General features: G+C 39.7%; 1 protein-coding gene across 6 annotated transcripts in view; it reads right to left on the bottom strand.

Annotated features, from left to right (window-relative positions):
• Window positions 1–20196, bottom strand: part of slc6a9 (solute carrier family 6 member 9) — a 79678-nt gene that overhangs the window by 7909 nt on the left and 51573 nt on the right. For 5 of the 6 annotated variants that reach the window (XM_023335466.1, XM_023335465.1, XM_023335467.1 and 2 more), the window contains 11 exons: window positions 15100–15256; window positions 11554–11685; window positions 11056–11332; window positions 9513–9645; window positions 9278–9412; window positions 9072–9175; window positions 5305–5542; window positions 4075–4209; window positions 3884–3983; window positions 1912–2012; window positions 574–744 (listed from right to left, as the gene is read on the bottom strand). In XM_023335466.1, the coding sequence (XP_023191234.1) occupies window positions 574–744; window positions 1912–2012; window positions 3884–3983; window positions 4075–4209; window positions 5305–5542; window positions 9072–9175; window positions 9278–9412; window positions 9513–9645; window positions 11056–11332; window positions 11554–11685; window positions 15100–15256 (1683 nt within the window). Of the gene's footprint in view, window positions 1–573; window positions 745–1911; window positions 2013–3883; window positions 3984–4074; window positions 4210–5304; window positions 5543–9071; window positions 9176–9277; window positions 9413–9512; window positions 9646–11055; window positions 11333–11553; window positions 11686–15099; window positions 15257–15394; window positions 15510–20196 lie in introns of those variants that run through there. The other variant, XM_023335469.1, reaches the window with a different exon arrangement.

Raw genomic sequence — 20196 nt, 5'->3', positions numbered from 1 at the left:
GTTGGCCTATAGAATTGCGATAAAATATTTACAAGTTGGAAAGAGTTTGAAGAGTGCAAAAGATTTTGCAGAGGGCTTTACTCTAGGTTTTGTTGAGCACATTTTGTTCTTACTTTTTTTAAAAAACAAACTAGATTAAAACCTCTGTTTTCCAACAACGTTACATCACTATTCAGGAAAAGCCTCCGCTGGCCTCACCGGCAAGAACCGAGGCTTCCTGCTGTCATCAACACACCAAGCTGATGCAGTAGAAGATCACAGCATTCCCCCAAGCAAAAAAATAATAATTTATTTGGCCAATTCTGGACTGCAAAACCTCTGCAGCTACAAGGCATCACACGGCACCAAAACTGTTGGAGGTTTTATTTTTTTCCTTTTAAAATTTAAATTGTGTATTTCCATTAACTTTTTGCTTCGCACATGATAAAATTTTAGGTTTGACAACTTTCCGATTGAAGCTGAAGAAAATAGCACTCTGATGACTTTTACAAACGTATTAACTTGAAAAAAATATGTTTAAAAAAAAAAAAAAAAAATTTTTATTTATGTTTGAGCACAGGTTTCATACTATACCTCTCTAAAGGTGGCCCCTGGAGACCTGGAAATCTTGTACAGGCCATATATGGGTATGCAAATCACTGAGGACAGGGCCATGGCGAAGCCAATAGCCAGGGACCAGCCGGGATACACGTAGTCATTGTAAGTGATGGGCTTGTACTGGATGACCGTGAAGATCAGGATGAACTGCAGACACACGGAAAGAAAAACACATTTAACAACATCTTATAGCAGCACCTTCACATTTCAAGGAGTTTTAAAGGAACGCAACATAAACTGCACATGAATGTTGTTTCTTTTTTGTAAAATGTCCTTAGAAATATATACACACAATTACATATTACGCCAATATGATTTTTCATTTGGATTTAGAAGTGCAGGAACTTTACTGTTCAATTGATTTTCAGCGCTGAAAACGTAACGAACACGTTCACTTGATGCTCATTCAATACTTTCTAGAAAAGCCTTTGTTGGTAATGAGTGTTGGGGAAAGTACATCCTCTTCTTCTTTTACCGACTTAAGACAGATGGCAGCCAACTTAAAGGGACTTTTAAGTCCTACTGGTGATGAACATTGTGTCCGATTCCCCATTTCACGTCAATGAAAACCATTCACATAAAGTTTAAATACCAGAATCTTGTTTGTTTTACAACTTTAATAATTTAGACTTTGTTAGTATATATTAGCTAATTACATTCAATATGTTCTAGAATTGATTAGATCATGTATATAATAATTAATTTAAAGGCACATGTATACAATATGAGTTTTTACATAAAATCAAATAGACGTAAATGCATGAAACTTAACTCTGCCATGAATCATTTCTGTAACAAACTGTTTCACTTTGTTTTTTTGTTGTTGGTTTTTTACCAACACCTGATGTCCTATGAAAAATTGTGACACATTCAATACCTCAATACTTATTTCACCTGCTGCGTAACACAAAAACACACAAGAACAAGCAAGAGAAAGCATTTCATTCTCTCGCAGTTTGCAGGAACTTAAAAAAATCACAAACCCAACACCCGAGGTCAGAGGAAGCTTTAACAACAACACATTTCTGAGCTGACAGAGTGGGAATGAAAGGACTAATTTGGCTGTTTGGGAAATACTATTGACTGTAGCTCCATGCTTTGAGAGATTTAGACTGCAAAGAAAGGCAGTGAGCGAGGAGATTATCCGGAATGTAGGCCAGGTCCCCAACAACTGGTCAACAAGTCAAGAAACGTTTCTCTCTCTCTCGCTTTTTTTTTATTTTTTAAAAACCATCCACTCTACTGAACCACAGCGTTCCTGGCTTCACATCACACTGTGTGTGTGCGGGGGTGTGTATGTGTGCGTGAACTTACAGAGATAATGACAGGTGAGATGAATCTCCAGCAGACTTTGAAGAAGAGAGGAGGAGGGAAGCCCAGCATCATCTCAACATCCTTGAAGTAGTTCCTGTGACCTGGAAAGAAGAGGAAATAAATGTTCATCCAGGAAGACAAGTCTTACAAAGACTCCTGTCCTTCATCCTGTTTTTTTTTTTTTTACAAAATTCTTAACATCCATTTGTGTGTTTTGTGGGGTTTTTTTTAAAGGTTTTTCAGGGAACAAAATCTTGATGCATCGATCCTTTTTTTTCCTGCCTGTTGATACTCTGACTTTAACTGATCTACTGTATATTGCTGAAAGCGTTTCAAACCCTCGGTGCCTTTGCTCAGAATAACAACGATTCTCCTGACGCTTCTGCTTAGCTCAGCTGACAGGTTTAGTGGTGGAATCACAGTCCTAATTAGAGGGGAAATGCCCCCGCTGGAAACCGGCGGATGAGTCATCTTCAAAAACAACCGAACAGTGACTGCAGGTTAATTTACGCGAACAAGGGCTCTGATGAGGCGATTAATTGTTTCAGAAATCTGGAATGTTTGAATAGGCCGGATCAGTTCATGAGTTGGAACTTGTGTGTGTGCTGAATTAGAGCTTTTGTTCCAGGAATCACACTATTGTTCATGGTCAAAATTACAACGAGGAGTCAGATGTTTGCTGTCTGTGTGTTTTAAGCAGAAAAGAGAATACCTCACTAGCTTCTTTGTTGTATAGTCCTCTCTTACAATTTCAGCACAGTGGTTCTGCTCTTATAGTGTCTTGCAAAAATACTTTTACACCTTGAACTTCCTCCCATTTGAACAACAAAGTGTGTGTTTTGCATGCAGGGCAAAATGTTCTGATTTGGACTTAGGGGACTAGAGCAGCTTATTAAAAATGTTTGCCGTGTCCTACATGGCCTGTAGCAACAAAAACACCAAGAAGAAAACAAAAAAACATAATTTTTCTTTCAGCTTTAGACTTCTGCAGCTCCTCCTAATGAATTTCTTAGAAACTTTGGTAACACTTTATTGGAAGGGGTGTGCATAATACTGACATAATACTGTCATAATCATGATATAACACTTGTTATTAAGGAGTCTTCACAAATGTTTACGACTGTTGACGTGAAATGTCATTCAGTAAATAATAAATAATGCACGTCTTAGTACAACGTTGCATTAAAAGTCTCATTATTCACAATGACACTATATGACAACGGTCAGACATTCCTCACAACTCCTTCATGTTCACAACAGGAGTTGTGTTATGTTTATGAAAGTATCATGAAAGTCTTATGCACACCACTTCAAATAAAGTCTTAGCGAAACTTCATAATTATGCTTTCTTAACTTGGTTGAGGTGGACGGCCGTGTCTTGGTAGGTTTCCAGTTGTGCCATTCTTTTCCTATTTTTCGGTCCCCATCAGCCACACTGTCTCTTTGCTAGTGAGTCAGTATGTCTTAATGAGCCAATTTGTCCAAAATTGGAAAATTCATGTTACGTCGGTTTTCCAATTTGTGTAACACTAGGACAGATTAACAGTGGATTTTCAGGTTGCTCAGGTATTGTCAAATATATTGTGTGTTGTGACAAATCCCTAATATAACAGTTAAGGGTTTAATATATAACTATATATAAAATAATATATAATTTTCTGCTGAAATATTTTAGAAGTCCACCGAACTACAAAAAATAACAAAAACACAAAATACACTAGACATTTTTATAGGATGACCTTATATACACAATAAACGGCATCCTTTAAAACCTTCCATGCTTGTGCTGACGAGTTCTCGTCTGTTCTGAAACGTGAGACCTGAGTAGCAACAATTAGCCTAGCATAACTAAATAGAAAGAAAATTGGTCCGTTTCAGTCAGATTTTGGTTGGTTTGCATAACAACAACAAAAAAATATATTGCTAACAGTAACATGCTGGACATTATAGGCTTGATTGTCACCCTACTTACCATAGATATACATGATGCAGATACACATGATGCAGGAGATGATGACCAGAGAGAAACTGGCAGCGTAGTTGTCCATCAGCAACAACCAATAGATTCCTGCCTGCAAAAAAAACCAAAAAGCAAGACTTCGCTGAAACGCGTCCCAAACAGGAGAAAATGTTTAAAAACATTGCGGCGGCGGCATGTCTCACCTGCGTGGTGAGCGGGACGCCCAGCAGGAAACCCACGACGGCCACCGAGAGTGTGACCACGGTCTTGTTTCTGATAATCCAGTCTGTGCCGATCTCGTCCACGATGGCCGTCACCAGCGTCTCCAGCAGGCAGAACTGTTGCAAGAAAAAAAGAAATAACAAAAAAATACAAGAACAAGGTTTAGGGAGTGAGTTCAAACTGTGGATTAGAACTGGAAAAGCTCCTGCTCAAATTCATCCCCAACAGACTGAGAGGAGAGCAAACTGATCCTGGACAGTTCATGGACGGTCCTCACACGCTGGCTTTTTCTGCGCCCGCTGAGCAGGAGAATGTCATTCAGACTTTGACATTTTGGTGGGGGAATAATGTTAATGTTAAATATGTGAGTTTGACTATGGAGATTTATAATACCAGTATTTTGTCTACATAAAAAAAAACAACCTAATTATAAGCTCTAAATGTATAAAAACACTTAAGAAAACCAACTTTATTAAAAATGCATGTTTATATATCCTGATACTGTGTTCAAAATTTCACAATTATGAGTTTGATAATTGTAAAAAAAAATAAATATAAAAATGTATAAATCCAATTAAAGACTAACATATGATTAATATTATAAGAATCAGTGCAGTGAGAGGCAGTGAACGTCTTATGTTGGGGGATAGTTTTCACACAAATCAAATAAATAATGTTTCAGGACTTTCCAGCTAAACCATCAGTGAAGAAGTTAGCGATGCTGGACACAACTAGTGGTAAAACTGGACAATAATCCAACTAGTTTGTATAAAACTGTAAACTATGAGGTTTTGTAATAAATAAATAAATAAATAACATCTTTTCTATTCTGTTAAAGTTCCAACTTCCACTAATAAAAATACCCTGAAATGAAATCTCTATAAACTAAGATCTACATTTGGTGTTTTCTCTTGTTCTTCTATCTTTCCCATTTTGAAAGAGACTTTATCTCACCTTATATTTACTTTAATCATCATAAGAAATAAGATATTAATGGGCGAAAATAAACACTGTTGTTATTGTATGAGGAAAGGTTCTGCAAATGCTTTAGGCCAAAGTAAATCTTCCAAAAAGAAAAATGGAGACTCAAACAAAAATACTAATCTGCTGGTTTACCAGTGTTGTCCTCGACTCCATCGTTACCTTTCAGTTCTGTTTAAGTTTCATTCATATTTTCATAATAATAATAAAAAACCTTAGCCTGTTCTCACCTGAGTTCCCAGCCCCAGGAGGATGAGCATGAAGAAGAACAGCAGCGACCACAGAGGTGAGATTGGCAGCAGGGTGAGGGCTTCAGGGTACGCCACGAAGGCCAGGCCAGGTCCGTGATCAGCCACTTCAGACACCGGGACATTCAAGTGGTGCGCCATGAAGCCCAGGATGGAGAAAATGACGAAGCCGGCGTACACGCTGGTGGCACAGTTAGTTATGCTGATGATGATGCTGTCTCTGTGTGTCGGAAAAGGGAGGAAAAGACGCAGAGACTTTTGGTAAACCGCAGGGGAACATGTTGTTCTGATGGTGATAACACTATTTTGCAGTTCAGTGTCCATGCCAAACACTAAGGGTGAATCAAGAAACGGTCTTATTTGGTTGTAAAGCAAATACAAAACAACTAGAGAAGCTCCGAATTGTCCAATCATTTTTCAGTTTCCTTAAATGGATCAAATCGAAAAACTTCCACCATTTTTAATCTACAAACAAAACACACCAACAGCTTTTGCTTTGATGAACCTTTTGAGTTGAATCAAAAAATGACAGATAGCAGGTAAGGCCCGATTTGTGCATACTCTTGGAAAGAAATTTGGAGTAGGGATGCACAATGTCGGAGTCGATATGCCGATGTACTAAAACTCAGTTGGCCGATAACCAGTACCAATGCCGATACCGTTTTTTCCCTAAACCTGCTTACTGAAACTATATGGTTTTTTCTACTGTGGAATTAAAATACTGTATTATCTTTGTCAATTTAGCCTGCTGCCAAATGCAAATGGTAAAAATGAGTCTGAAAATGATGTAAGACTTTCAACTTGCATTAAGTTTAATGTCAAATTTGTGCATGACGTTTACTCTGTCTAGACAATGACAGCACTAAAGCAGTGCACATTTGACATTATGCTGTGCTGCAGGCACCATTGCCACGCCTTTTATATCGGTGACTTCTTTTGACAGAATGGTCGATGTCCGATATTACATTTTACAGCTAATATCGGCCGATATCGTGCCAATAACATGGTGCGTCCCTAATTTGGAGTAAGCTGAGCTGGTAGGGATCGATCATAACTTTTTAAGTTTAACAATTCTTTCATCCTAAATGCCAGAGTTGAGTTTCCTCTGTGTAAACGTGTAGTGAGATGAAACGAGACAGGAGTCAGGATGGACGCCTGGTGACAGCTCACCGACTTCTTCTTCGTTTCATCCATTCTCTGTAGTGCATTTACTCAAAATTTCCGGCAGTTCAGGTCCAACAGGGAGATTTTTTTTCCCCTTCTATTTTCCACTAAGGTTATTGAAGAGGATGTCTTTCAGAACATAAATGCCCGTTTTATTTATTTGTTTATTTTCCACCCCTGCGACTGCCCTCTCCTTCACTTTGCACTTCTGCTCATGTGCTTACTGGTGGTGTGTGTCTCTATGGGGCCGGAGCTGCAGAACAGAAGCTCGTTGGCACCTCCGTGCAGCTGCCTGGGCAGATAATGCTATCTCAAGCTGCTAGAGGAGGAACAAATTATATCTTCAACCGTCCTCTTTGCCCTCTGGAGCCTGTTGGCACCGTCACTGTCAACATGTGGGGAGAACCTTTGGAAATAAATGACAAGTCCGATCCTTTTATTGCCCATTTCCTATGTTTGAACCTTTTCCAACGCTGCTTGCTCTCTCTCCTCTGTTGACCAAGCACAGAGCAAACCGTCTCTAAGCACAGGCCAAAAAATTACCTTGCTCAGTCAAATAGTTTTAAAGTTATTCTTACTTACTTACGCTGGATAGAGCAGAGGTGGGTGGAGTACCTGAAACCCGGACTCAAGTAAAAATATCACTACTTTAACATGTTTTTGCTCAAGTAAAAGTAAAAAGTAACCAGCCGAGAAATACTCAAGTAGGAGTAAAAATGTATTTGGTAAAAAGTCTACTCAAGTACTGAGTAACTGATCAAATTATCCATCTTTTAATGTTTAAGAATGACATTATCAAATAAACCGTAATACAAAGTTAAGTGAAAATGTTGGTATTTTGAAAATAATTCCCATAAGTAATGAAAAATAACAAAATCAGGCAAATTAAAAATGTTCCAAATCAGTTTCTTTCAATAATAATAATAATAATAATAATAATAAAAACATATGAAACTAATAAAAACTGCAGATGAGTGTCTGGTGAATGTTTGGTTAAAACATGTTTGTTTTTCACTCAGTGGTTAGAGAAACCAAAAATTGTACTCAAGTAAGAGTAGCGATTCTTAATAATAGAATTAGTGAAGTAAAAGTAAAAAGAACAGGGTAGTAAAATATTCCTAAACGTAGATTTTTCCAAAAAAACGTACTCAAGTAAATGTAATTGAATAAATGTAACTAGAGCATTCAGTATAGAACGGTTTCAGAATCACCGGACATTTTCCATCAAACCTTTTTCCCAGCATTCTTAGCTAAAAATACACATAAGTAGATCCTATTTACTAATTAAGTAACGACAGCTGGTTCAACTGGGAGTGAAGGGATATTAACACAAATGCACGCAAAACTTTTCAAATGTGCATTTGTAATAATACCTTTTATGAATTATTACCATTCAATTTAATATTTTTGTTGGGCCATATAGAATACATTTAAGGTTGTGGTTGAAGAATGCCAAAATGTGTAAAAATTAAAAAATATATATTCAATGTGTATGAATATTTTTTATAAGATTAAACATTGATAATAATCAGTGAGCCTTTGGTAGAAAAATTATTAATACAAGTATCAGAATGTAAGTAATTAAAGTGGGAAGGTCTTATTTTAGAGAAACAAAAACCCTCCAACATTAAACTGAAAAGCTGAATAAATCCATCCCTTCCCACAATGATTACCAGAAGCTATATTCCCTAAATGTACATGTTGCCACGGCAACATCACTAACAACTTAGCGCGCAGAGCACAAAAGAGAAACACTCCAGACTCGTAGAGAAAAGATGCACATGTCACCCTGCATAATGAGGAGAGACGTGGGCCGCCACTTATCGTGTCATCCTCTGCTTTGGTCATTCTTCCACAGCGAGACTCTGAATGGAGAACGTCTACAAATCCTCAGATCCAGTCTGGTAGTTTTTACGGGTGTCCTGTATCTAATTAGATGGAATCCATTTTTTTAAATGGAGCTTAGCTGGTTTGCGTTACAAAATAAATACATTTATATACTACAAAATATTTAAACCTGCTGCTAAGGGTGGCCCAGACATTTATAAGGTTTGTGGGGCAGTGGCGCCATGCAGGTTTGGATTGTTTTCCTACCTTAATAATAAAACACATACATTTAAAAACTGACTTTTGTGTTTACTTGTGTTGTCGCTGAATAACATGCAAACTGGTTTGATGTTCTGAAATAAGGAAGTGTGACAAACGTGAGAAAAAAAATAGTCCATCAAGAAAGCGGCAAACACTTTTTCACACCACGGCAGGACAACAGGAGATGTTTTTCATACCGAGTAGGCGTTTCACTCAGGAAGATGATTGGCGGTACACCACCTCCAACCTCCATTTCCTGTTTAAATTATAATCAACCAATTATGGTTATTTTGGGACGGTAAAAATCCAAGCTCAAAAGGAAATGAGAACCTTCAAAATCCTGAAATGTCCCTTTAACGCAGTTGCAAGTGCATTTTTAGTACTTCAGGTAAAGTCTCCTTGGACCGTTTTCGCACTTGTGGTGGACTTTGAATAATTTTTTTTTTTTAATTACTACAGCACCACTCCTTCAAATCACATGTTTCGTCAGTCTTTACCTGAAACAGTTGTTGTGGAACTTGTTATAAGAAGCCATCGTGATGAGACCGCCCCAGGCACAGCCCAGGGAGTAGAAGATCTGCGAGGCGGCGTCTCCCCACACCTGCAGGGACAAAACCACAAAGAAACAGAGGCAATGCCAGGGGAAAAAAATAAAACACTTCAACTTTTAAATAAATATTTTCCAAGTTAGATCAGTACATACCTTTGCATCAAGAACCTTCTGCCACTGTGGAGTCAGGTAGTACTTAATGCCGTTTATAGCGCCGTCCAATGTGATCCCACGGATGAACAGAATAGTCAAAACGACATAAGGGAACGTGGCTGTGAAATACACCACCTGCACACGGACACAGTCAACACAGAAAGCTGCTGAAATCGGTTGAAACGCTTCACCTGCAAAGACGGGAAACGCTGTGAATGTGTACTTGCGACCTGACCTTTCCTGAAGACTTCACGCCCCTGATGAGGCAGAGGAAAACCACGAACCAGGAAACAGCCAGGCAGCCCAGGATGGGGAGGCGGACCTCCCCGAAGTTTCCTATGTCATCGGAGATGTTCAGTACGTAGTGCCTGAAAGGAAAAGCCAACGAATGATCAAACAGTTTCATTTACTATTCCCCAAATCTTTATATTGTAAAATAAGAAAGGAAGCTACCACAAATTAGCATTTCTTCACCCATGTCTTCTCACATTTTGTTACTCAACAACCAGAATCTTCAATGTGTTTATGCACTTTTTACTGACATTTTCTGTTTCTCAACAGAATATTGTAATTGTTTTATTGCCTGGTACTAGGCATGGCTGTCTACCCAGGCCCCCGAGTTAATGTTTATATATAAACTAGAGCCAGCAGTTTAATGCATTAATTTCAATGGATTATTAACATAGATTTGAACATGTTAAAATGTTTTCAACACTATCATTTTTTCCCCCCTTTTTTTGCTGGAACCTCTGTATTTGCGTGTTTCTGGTGCTCCTGTAAACCCGACGCACAAACGGCGATTGACGACAAAGTCGCTTCTCTTGGTCCGCTGGGCGTTCACCTTTGCTACGAAAAACTTTCTGATGGGATGCTGGAGAAGAATTATTGTTGTGTGCAAGTTGTGGAAAAAGAAGTTTGGCTAAAATCAAGGCTAAAATCACATCTCAATACAAAACGTATTGCAGCAACACAGATGTCCCCGATGCTAATGTTACAATGTTAATGTTGCAACAGTACACATTTCTAAAGCATTGCTTCTTTTAAGTTTTTGATGAAAAGGTGATTAATTTTGATTAATTAATTAAGTACAGACCCTGCAGTTAACTCTAATAAAACTTTATTTCTTTACTCAACGGCCTTCTTGTCTTTATCCTATAAGGATTAAAATCACATAGATGTATTATTACTGATTACTTATAATGTAAATAAAATTGTTTGAGTGCTGGTGAGTCTGAATACAAATCCACCGCCTAACATTTCATACTTTAATTTGCAATTGCAATTCAACATAATGCGCCACTTTCAGTTTGTGTTCACATGATTTGTGGCTGTAGCCTGAAGCAGTGGGAAATAATTTCTAAGGGTCTCAATACTTTCGTGAGATGCTGCATGCCACTTGTGCTGGTGCAATCCAACACTGTTCAAATGCCGTCGCACCTTCAGTCACATCTTGTTCAAATATTTGACGGCTGTCCGCAAACACCAGCCATGTTTAATGCAAGCTTATCTTGCCAATTTCATTTCGGCCAGCGTAAGTAGAATCATCCTGTAGGGCTCAGTCGACTGAGGTTAGCTGGTCGATGTCTTTTACTGTAGTGATGTGTACAGATAAAAGTTGTTCAGTCAGCAAGACGTCTTTGGCATACCAACTGTGTGTTGCTTAGCAAGGCTGTGTGCAATTACATTTGCACAGACAAGAAAGAAAAACGTAATTTCTCTCTCTGCCTCAGAAAAAGACTTTGCAAGCTTAGTTTGAATTCGCAGCAACTTGATCTTACTTCCAGTACTCCTCGCTGGGGCTGGTCCTCTTGGTGCGGTTGACCACCTCCGTCACCCCGGCTACCAGGCTGGCGGTGGCGTTCACCAGGCTGCCGTTCAGCTGGGCGCCGCTGCCGACCACCCCGCTGCAGTCCGGCGTGTTCCAGGGGTTGTTGCAGTACGTCCAGGGCAGCAGGTTCGTCATGGACATGAAGAAGTAGTAGAAGGCGATGCATATGACCACGTTGTAGTAGATCCCGATGTAGGTGGACACCACCATCATGCCGTAACCAACACCTGAACGGGGAGAAGAGAAGAAGAAGAACCCCCCAAAATAATAATAATAAAGGCGTGAAATGTCCTGCAAACGTTTCGCTCGACATTTTTGCAAGAAAAAACAGGCACCGTCGGTTTATTACCGACTAGAAATGTTGTGTGTTCACAACTTTTCTTTCATGCCGTTTGCTTAGTCCATTCACCAAACCAAAAGTTGGACGAAAACACATTTGAACGCTTACCTTTGAACATAGGGCTGATCTTCCAGACACCCAGACACCCGAGGCTGGCGAACTGACCGAAGGATAACTCGAGAAAGAAGAGAGGGATGCCGCAGAATACCAACATGATGAAGTATGGCAGCATGAAGGCACCTGGGGAGACACACGGGCAAAAACTCAAGGTACGACGTTTCATCTGATTTCACAGGTAATTAAAAAGAACTAAATGCTGCGAGGGAATTTTCCATCTACACGTTAATTGCTATCCAAAAAGCAGAGGGATCTAGAAGGGGGCAATAGTGAGAGGCAATTATGCACTGCATCATTAAACATTGCATAAGTGGAAAGAGGGGGGAGGGGAAAACTGTTGTTAAAATAAAGTAATTTAGTTATGAGTCAATCTAAGCTTCGTAATTAGCAGGTGGAAGTCTGGTAGTTTGGGACTTTTACAAAACCCAATCTCCATTTATTTATTTTTCTTATTGCTAGGTTACCAGAATGAATCAAAGATATATCAAAAATTGCAGATTTCAATCAAACTGCAGCAGAAAGCTTCAGAGCGACCTGAAAATGACTATGCCTATTTGTGTAAAGGTGGAGCCATGCTCATGTCTGAACATAAAGTTGAAAACAGAATACGTTTCTCCATAAACTGTAAGCTTCACGGTAGAGTTCACAGAACTTTATGCTGATTATGGATAGGCTGCCTCCTTCTTGCTTTGCAGGACAGAGCAATTCTGACTTCAGAGAAAAACCAATAATGATTTGTAAGGCCACCAACCAACAATTACCACAGGAATCAATTTTTAATTGGTCCCAGAGAGGACTAATTGGAAAGCATTATAATTTTAAGACACTAAAAAAGTTACAGTTTCTATTGTACAACAATGAATCACATTTTTCATCCATCCTTTAGGGTCATACAACATGAGGTCTATCCATTCTTGCTACGAATCGGATATTAGCCTCCCCACGTTAACATATATTTCTATAAATGACACCCTAAGTGTCAGATTCTACAAGACCATCGCTGCTTACAACACAGATTGTGTGAAATATTTACTAAATACCGTAAAATGGTGAAAAAACAAGAAAAAAAAATGACAGAAAGTATCAATTTGTTTGATATTTTTGCAAATTAGATTTTTCCTCTAATCATGTCAGCTGTAAAAACCGTCCATGTCAAGTGCAAGATGATTTAGAAAATGACTGTAAACCAAAGCAAGATCTTCATTCTTATTTTTACAACCCATTACAATTTGTACAGAATATATGTATCCACATATGTAATAATTGTGTGCAATCAGATAAATTTTTATTTTTATCAAAGTCTTTTCTTGGACTAAAACTAATAGGGGAGGAATATTTCTCCATCTTTTGTACTTAACAGCTTTGCATAAACATTCACATCACTTGCTGATTTAGAAATACCAACCCAGACAGGATTCCTCCACAGTTCAGTGACGCCTGCAGACTTAATGGTGACTGTAGTCGGGAATATTTTTGTCTTTGCAAATTTGCAGCTGGTTATTTGTGGGAGGAACTCATATTTAAATAGTGAAATGTGGAGTTAATAGCATATTTTAGTGGATTAAGAGCTACATGTCCGAATGTGAATGCTTTGTCCACTTTATGAATAATAAAATTCATTGTTGGTCTCAAGCACTATTCTTGACATGCATCTCCCTGGAAACATTTCTGAGATATGTTTGTGACAACAAATTCAACAGGATCCAAATTCAAAAACAGAATCCAAACAGGAACCAAAAAAAACATATATATACACATACAGTATATATACAGTATATATTTATTATTTTTAATCCTATTTCTGAATTTCTGTTGGCTGGTTTTACTTTTGAAAAGAAATCAAACCTGCATCTTCGACTTAGCAGGAATACATAGCACTCCAAGTAAAGGAAAAAAAGAACAAGTAAGCAAAGATAAACCTCATCTGTGGTGAGAACATGTCATGTGTTCGCTGAGGGGTCAGTAAACGTCCAGCTGAGGCCGTCCAGCCGTGCTCAAGCAGAAATTAGACGGCCAACCGTGAGAAACATCTGCATGTGTGTTTCCGGGCGTAATTTGTCGTACCAGCTGATCCAGGGCAAAGTTAGAGACCTCGTCACTACGGCTAAAGAGTCAGCCATCTTCTGCATGCTACACAACATCTACCGACGGATGCAGAGTCACGGCGTGTGAATGCAGCTCTCTACCAGGATCCCACCTGTGCGTCAGACACATGAAGTAGAACCGCTAAACAATCTAGGAGTGACATTTTGTGGCTGTAACTGTGATTCAATTCACTTTATTCACCACTTAGTTGACTTCTGAACTGGTTCTGCTGGGTTTTGTTTACTGTTATCGGAGTAAAGGGAGCTACTTACACATGTACACCACACTTTTCAGATTTTTTTTTTTTTTTTATGTAAAAAAAAAAAAAAAGAATATCAAGCAGTATTACTTCCACTTTAAAAACAAATGTGTGTTGGTCAAGCAAGAAAATCCAAACAAAATATTAAATCCAAAGCTTGTGGGGTTTATTTGGCATGCTTCGTAAAAAGAAAAAGAAAGAAAGTGTATATATTTTTTTATAAGGCAATGCTTATGCAATAGTGTTGACACACTGGGCATGTTTGATTAAATTGTAAAGGATGAAAACAGATTAAATGAAATTAGGCAAATTTTATTAAATGTCTTTCAATCTTCTGCCATAGATTTACTCCACAGTTTGGTCCTTCTCCTCTTCTCTGTGCAACATTCCTGACAGATTTCTGTCCAGTAGAAGCCACTGGCACTGAAAACGTCTTTAAAAAATAATTTCAAAAAAGGTATTTCTGGGGCGTGCCGTGGTGGCGTAGAGGATAGTGTGACCCATGTTTGGAGGCCTTGAGTCCTCGACGTGGTTGTCACAGGTTCGACTCCCGGACCCGACGATATCTTTCTCCCTTTCCTGTCAGCCCACTTTCATATAAGGGACACTAGAGCCCACAAAAGACCCCCTGGAGGGGTTGAAAAAAAAAAGGTATTTCTAAACTTTAAAGCCAAAGAAATTCTCTCTAAAAAAAAGCTAACTAGCTAGCAATGGGTTTTTTCAGCAGCTAGTTAGTGGTAAAACCCCCGCAAAAAACAAACAAAGAAAAAAACACGCCACCTAGTTAACAGAGCAAAATGAAGATGTTTCTAATAACGTGTTATGTGTGTGAAACTGCTTTTGTAATAAATGTTGTTTTTATGATGTGGACCCCAAGAAGGGTAGCCATTTTTACAAAGTCGGCCATGGCTAAACTTTTGCCTGACAGAAAAGTCTCAAGAGCAAAAATAAATTACATATGATGTACAAGATTAAATATTCCTGCCACCACAAAATTTAAGACCTCTTATACTTATATATAAAGGGCAAATACTTTGTCTTAAATTCATCAAGACCTTAAAATGTCTTAAATTCATTTAAAAATGAATTTAAGACATTTTAAGGTCTTGATGCTTTTAAGACCTTTTAAGGACGCACGGGCATCCTCTGTAACGCCACTACAGTCTTTATCCAAAGGCAGCTGGAACGCGTACCTCCTCCATTTCTGTAGCAGAGATAGGGAAACCTCCAGACGTTGCCCAGGCCCACTGCATAGCCCACACTTGTGAGGACAAACTCGATCTGGTTGCCCCAGTTCCCCCGCCGGGAGTTTTCATCCTTCTTCACGGGCTCCCCTGGAACGGCTCCATTCTGTAACAAAGAAAGAGAGAGAGAGGGAGAGGCACACAGGTGACTACAGGTTGCAGCGAACGCGAGTGGCTTTCCGAGATAGTGTTGCTACAGTGAGACCAGCAGTTTCACATTCCACATAAGAAAAAAAAAACCCACCTTACTGATCCCGTAAATTGGCCTCAGCCTCACTTCTAAGAGCTCCAAGACTCTGCTGGGAGCATCTGAAGGAGTTATCTTTTTCTCTGGATTGTTCAGCTGAATGTGAAGTTCGGTTATTCAAGTGTCATGGTTATCATCAGTTATTATTATCTCCTCTGCCCCGAAGTGGAGCATAAGGTGGGCTCGCTGGAGCAGAAAGGATGGGAAGTGAAATCAGTGCCTTTAGAAAAGCCTCCCAGCATTCACTTTGTGCCGCCCTGATTTCCAACTTCTCCTCTGCTCTCCTCCCTCCATCGCTCCATCTGCTGGCATCAGATGGCCGCTCTCCCGTGACCCCTACGCCCCAGACCCTCAGCTGTGTGTCTTGTCGGCCCTGTTTGTGTCTGCGCGCTGCTCACATGAAGGCACTTGTGCCGCTGCTGCATGACAGATAAATACTGCTAACTCAGATCGCCGAGGTAGAGCTCGAGGTGTCGCGCACGGACTGGAAGTAATCCGACATTCGACTGACTGAGTTCTGCCGATTCAGTTGAGCAAAAGCAGCGGCGAAACGGCAAAAAAAAAAAGGTGAAATTATCCAAACGGTGGGCCGGAGTACATGAGCGAAATTTTTTGACTTTAGTACTTTAGGTGGGGAAGAGCTTAAAACATGTTCGAATATCTCTGCTTCCTCCTCCCATCATTTTTAAACACTAATTTCAGCTTTTCAGTTTCACGGTGTTCAGGCTCGACGACGTGTCAAAGAAAACCGATGTGAGCGCAGAGCCGTTGTCAGGCTGCAGCTGCAATGCGGAGGTGTCGGTGTTGTCAAGGTATCATATCACTGGGGTAAAAATAACCCACTATAATAGTATTTACGCATATATTCATAAAATCATTTAACTTTTTAAGATAGAAAAGGAGGAACTGTTGCTGCAGTTGCTAAAGAATAACTTAGCAAAACAGTAGCAGCAGTGCTAGAAGATTAACAAAATACTTTTTGCTTCTCCACAGCAAGTACTGACGACTACATGTACGTTTATTCTGCATTTCTGCTCATATCTTTGTCTTGTTAAAAAAAACATTAAAAGTTAACGTAAGTGTAATAATCAGAATGTTCTATCAGTTAGGATATGCTGTCTTTCTTTGCTAAGTAACACAGTTAGAGGTCATTGTTTCACATTTTCTGTGAAAACACAGAGATACCTTGAAACTGTGGTTTCATATAGTCAGTGTTATTGTAGAGCATGCTCACACATAACGCAGAAGTAGTACATTTTTGCTGATAAAGACCTTTTCCCAACAAACACAGCTCCTACAGACACATCATGTTCATGAGCATGAAAATAATAATTAGACAAAATGGCAACCACCACATAAACAGCTGCCATATTTTCTGGGGGGGAAAAAAACCCCCCTCTTGTCTGCGAGTCCAGATGTGCGGGCATGTTTGGAGGGAAAACAAACGCAATTTCTCCGGCTTCCTTGACCTCCGTTTCCACAGGTCTTCGTACTGCAGGTGCGACAGACAGAAAAGATCAGCAAAACAAGCCCCGTCGCTCGGGGGAGCCTCCGAGCGAGCTGGCGGCTGCAGCGGTGCGTGGGTGGAGACCGCCAGCAGAGACGCCGCCGTCGCAGCGGGTGGCGCATTACAGCATCTCCGTCCCCGGAGTTGACTTTGGAAGAGCAAGAAGCGGCGGAGCACAAGTGCGCAGCTGTGTGCGCGCTCCCGTCAACATGTCGGCAGTGCTTCTTCTTGTGCCGTACCGCGAGCAACCAGGTGTGGGCGTGCACGGAAAACACACGCAGATGTGCAAACACGCGCCGTGGCAGGTTGCGCTCGACTCTGCGACAAGACAAACAAGAGCGGGAGACGAAACTCGGGGAATAGCAATGATCCTTAGATCTCTGGTGTTTGTTCTACAAAAGCTCAACTTGATGTGCCCAAGACAGGCGCACACTCACACTCACACACACACACACACACACACACACACACACACACACACACACACACACACACACACACAGTGTGCGTCTAGAATCTGAAACTAGTACCACAGGGACAGAACAGAAAGAAAATGTTGAGTATCGGTGGGCATTTTATGCTACACAGTGACATTTCAGCTTATAAATTCTGAAGCAAACATCTTTTACTTACACTTTCATGACTAAAAGTCATAAAAGTGCTTTCAAGAAAATTCTGAAATATTTCTTCTTAGATGTTTCATGTCATCAAACTAATACTACTAACAGACAATGGAAAGTTGAGTAAAAACTTCAAATTTTCAAACAAGAATTTCCTTCAATCCAAACCAATCTGGCAATTGCCCCACCTGTAGAATTTTGAGTTTACTGCGATTACCCTCATTACATTTAGTTCCGTTTCACAAACCAAACAAAAGTTTGATTTCTGGAAGGCATATAGAATCAGACAAGAGTCTTACAAGATGAAGTAGACTTAAATATGTAATAAACCACCACTTCAAATGAAACTTTTTGGAAGGGCAAAGTTGCGCTACATCTGGCATAAAACTAAAAAAACATTGAAAAGACCATCAAACATGGAGGAGGTGGTATGATGGTCTGGGGCTGCTCTGATGCTCCAGGACTTGGACAACGTTTTCTAATTGACAAAACAATGAACTCCGCTCTATTTTCTTGAAGAAATTCAAATTGTAGCGTGAATGGTTGACTTAAAATAAAGGCTTTTCAAGGCCAAATCAAAATCTGGACTTAAATCCATTTCAGTTATTCCAATGCGACCTTAAAAATTCATGCTGGCTGAAAAACCTGTGTGATGTGACTGTATGTTAGACAGATTTGCAAAGAACAGTTGGCCAGAACTCTTCCAGAGTGGAAACCTACCAATTGTATTTGAGGGTAAAGTTTGCTTGTTGATCTGAAACATGCGACAGAAAAGGAAAAGCAGCTAGAAAAACAGGGAAATAAGTTTTTCTTAATCTGTAATATTTGACGTAAGCTATTCCTGCATCAATTAATCAGAAGTTTAATTAAATCATACGTTCCAGGTGGAACCTTCGTGTTGGCGCGTTTCTGGTACTCCCGTAAATCTGACGCACAATCAGCAAATCGGCCAAAAATGGCCGACAGTTGTGCTGAATATTACATCAATTTAATCTGGTGACTGCACTGTTGTTTCTCCAAACAGCCATGATGTCGTATGCGAAACATTTTTGCTTCATAACATGAACACAAGCTATATATTAGAAACGCTCATCTTCACTGGCACACTGTTTGGAAAACTGAGACACCATTTGGTCAGAAGATGAATTGTGAAACTCCAACCTGACCGTACAAATAGAACCTTCTGGAACCTTCATCAAGCTAGAGTTGAATGATCGCTGTAGGACGTCTTTACACTCCATTTATCTGTTGTTGGTCTCCAGTCTGACCATATCTCTGCCCATCTCCAGCAATACATAGAGCTGTGTAATACAGTCTTTTTTTTTTTTTTTTTTTTATCAGTTACTGCCTGTTTAAATGTAGAGGGCCCACAATACTGCAACACAGCTAAATCAAGATATCCAAATCCTTTTTTCCCCTTTACAATCACGTTCCTGCACTCAGATGTCTTCAAAAAAGTGATGGTGAAGGAAAGCTAGCTGCAACAAAGAGCTGCTGAAACACTAGACAGTTTTGTAACGTTCAAGACAACTATTTTTTTTTTTTCTGCAGGTTTTGTCTGCTTATGGCGAAATTGAACTTTTAGCTGTAAAAATCTGCTACAAGCCAACATTATCACAAAATGATGTCAAAGCAAAGAGCAGGCATGCTAACATTAGCATAGTGCTAAAACGAACGGCTTCACCTGAAAACAAGATGTGAGTTTAGTAAGACATTAAATTAATTTTTTAAAGTTTGGAAATAGATGGCAAAGTGTTCGGTGATGCTTTATAAAATGTCATATTGGATATTATGCCCAAGTTAAGTTAGAGCAGCATATTCAGTGACTTGCAGAAATTCCACTTGGGACAAAGCAGCTGCTTCTTTAAAGACAAATCCGTTCAGAACACAACTGCATTATTTTTACTGAACTTTTGAGTTAGTCTGAAAGCATAGGTGGACTAATCTGGTAAAGTGAAGTAAAGATGGACTTGATTGAAATATCGAACTGGGACTTTAGCAAATGCCTCTTGATTAATGACTGAGATTTTAACTCAGGGAGACATAATCCTGACTGGGACCTTTTTGTTAATAAATAAATGTATTTAAGGCAATACTATAATTGGGTCTGACACAAAAAAAAGAGAAAAGAGGAGAAAAGAGAATATTCATCAGATTGTTTTGAAGCAGACGGCTTTAAGTTGTGCAGCTGACAAACCCTGAAGAGCCTTTAAATATGTCTGACTCATTCTCTGGCGATAAAGAGCCAATGACTCATTTTTACTTAACTGCTATGAAATGAAAAGCGGCACATGTTGAACAGGGATCTCATTAAGACGGACCCAAAGTGATGACTAACTCTGAGCTACGACGACTAGCTGAACCCTGAGGGCGACATCGGTATCTGACCACGGAGCATCTCTGTGCCCAGGTGTTACTAGCCTGCGGCGTTAGCTCCCTGGACCTCCTTGTCAGACATGCAGACGCTCTTCTTCCCTCCATCCATCCACTCCTCCATCACATGGTTCTCCAGGACCATATGGGCTTTATGTAACCATCAGTCCCCTCTCTTCTGTCCTTCGTCTTAATCCGTAGCTTTCACCAGATTCTTTTTAAAATAACCGCTCTGACCTTGCTCAAACCCATGTCACTTTTGGACATTTCTTCCGTCGTACAAGAGCAAAACGGATAAA

Source organism: Xiphophorus maculatus, chromosome 6, assembly GCF_002775205.1.
Source record: "Xiphophorus maculatus strain JP 163 A chromosome 6, X_maculatus-5.0-male, whole genome shotgun sequence".
Lineage (NCBI taxonomy): Eukaryota > Metazoa > Chordata > Actinopteri > Cyprinodontiformes > Poeciliidae > Xiphophorus > Xiphophorus maculatus.
Note: the sequence above shows the minus strand (reverse complement) of the source record. Positions and strands in the feature narration are given on the sequence as shown.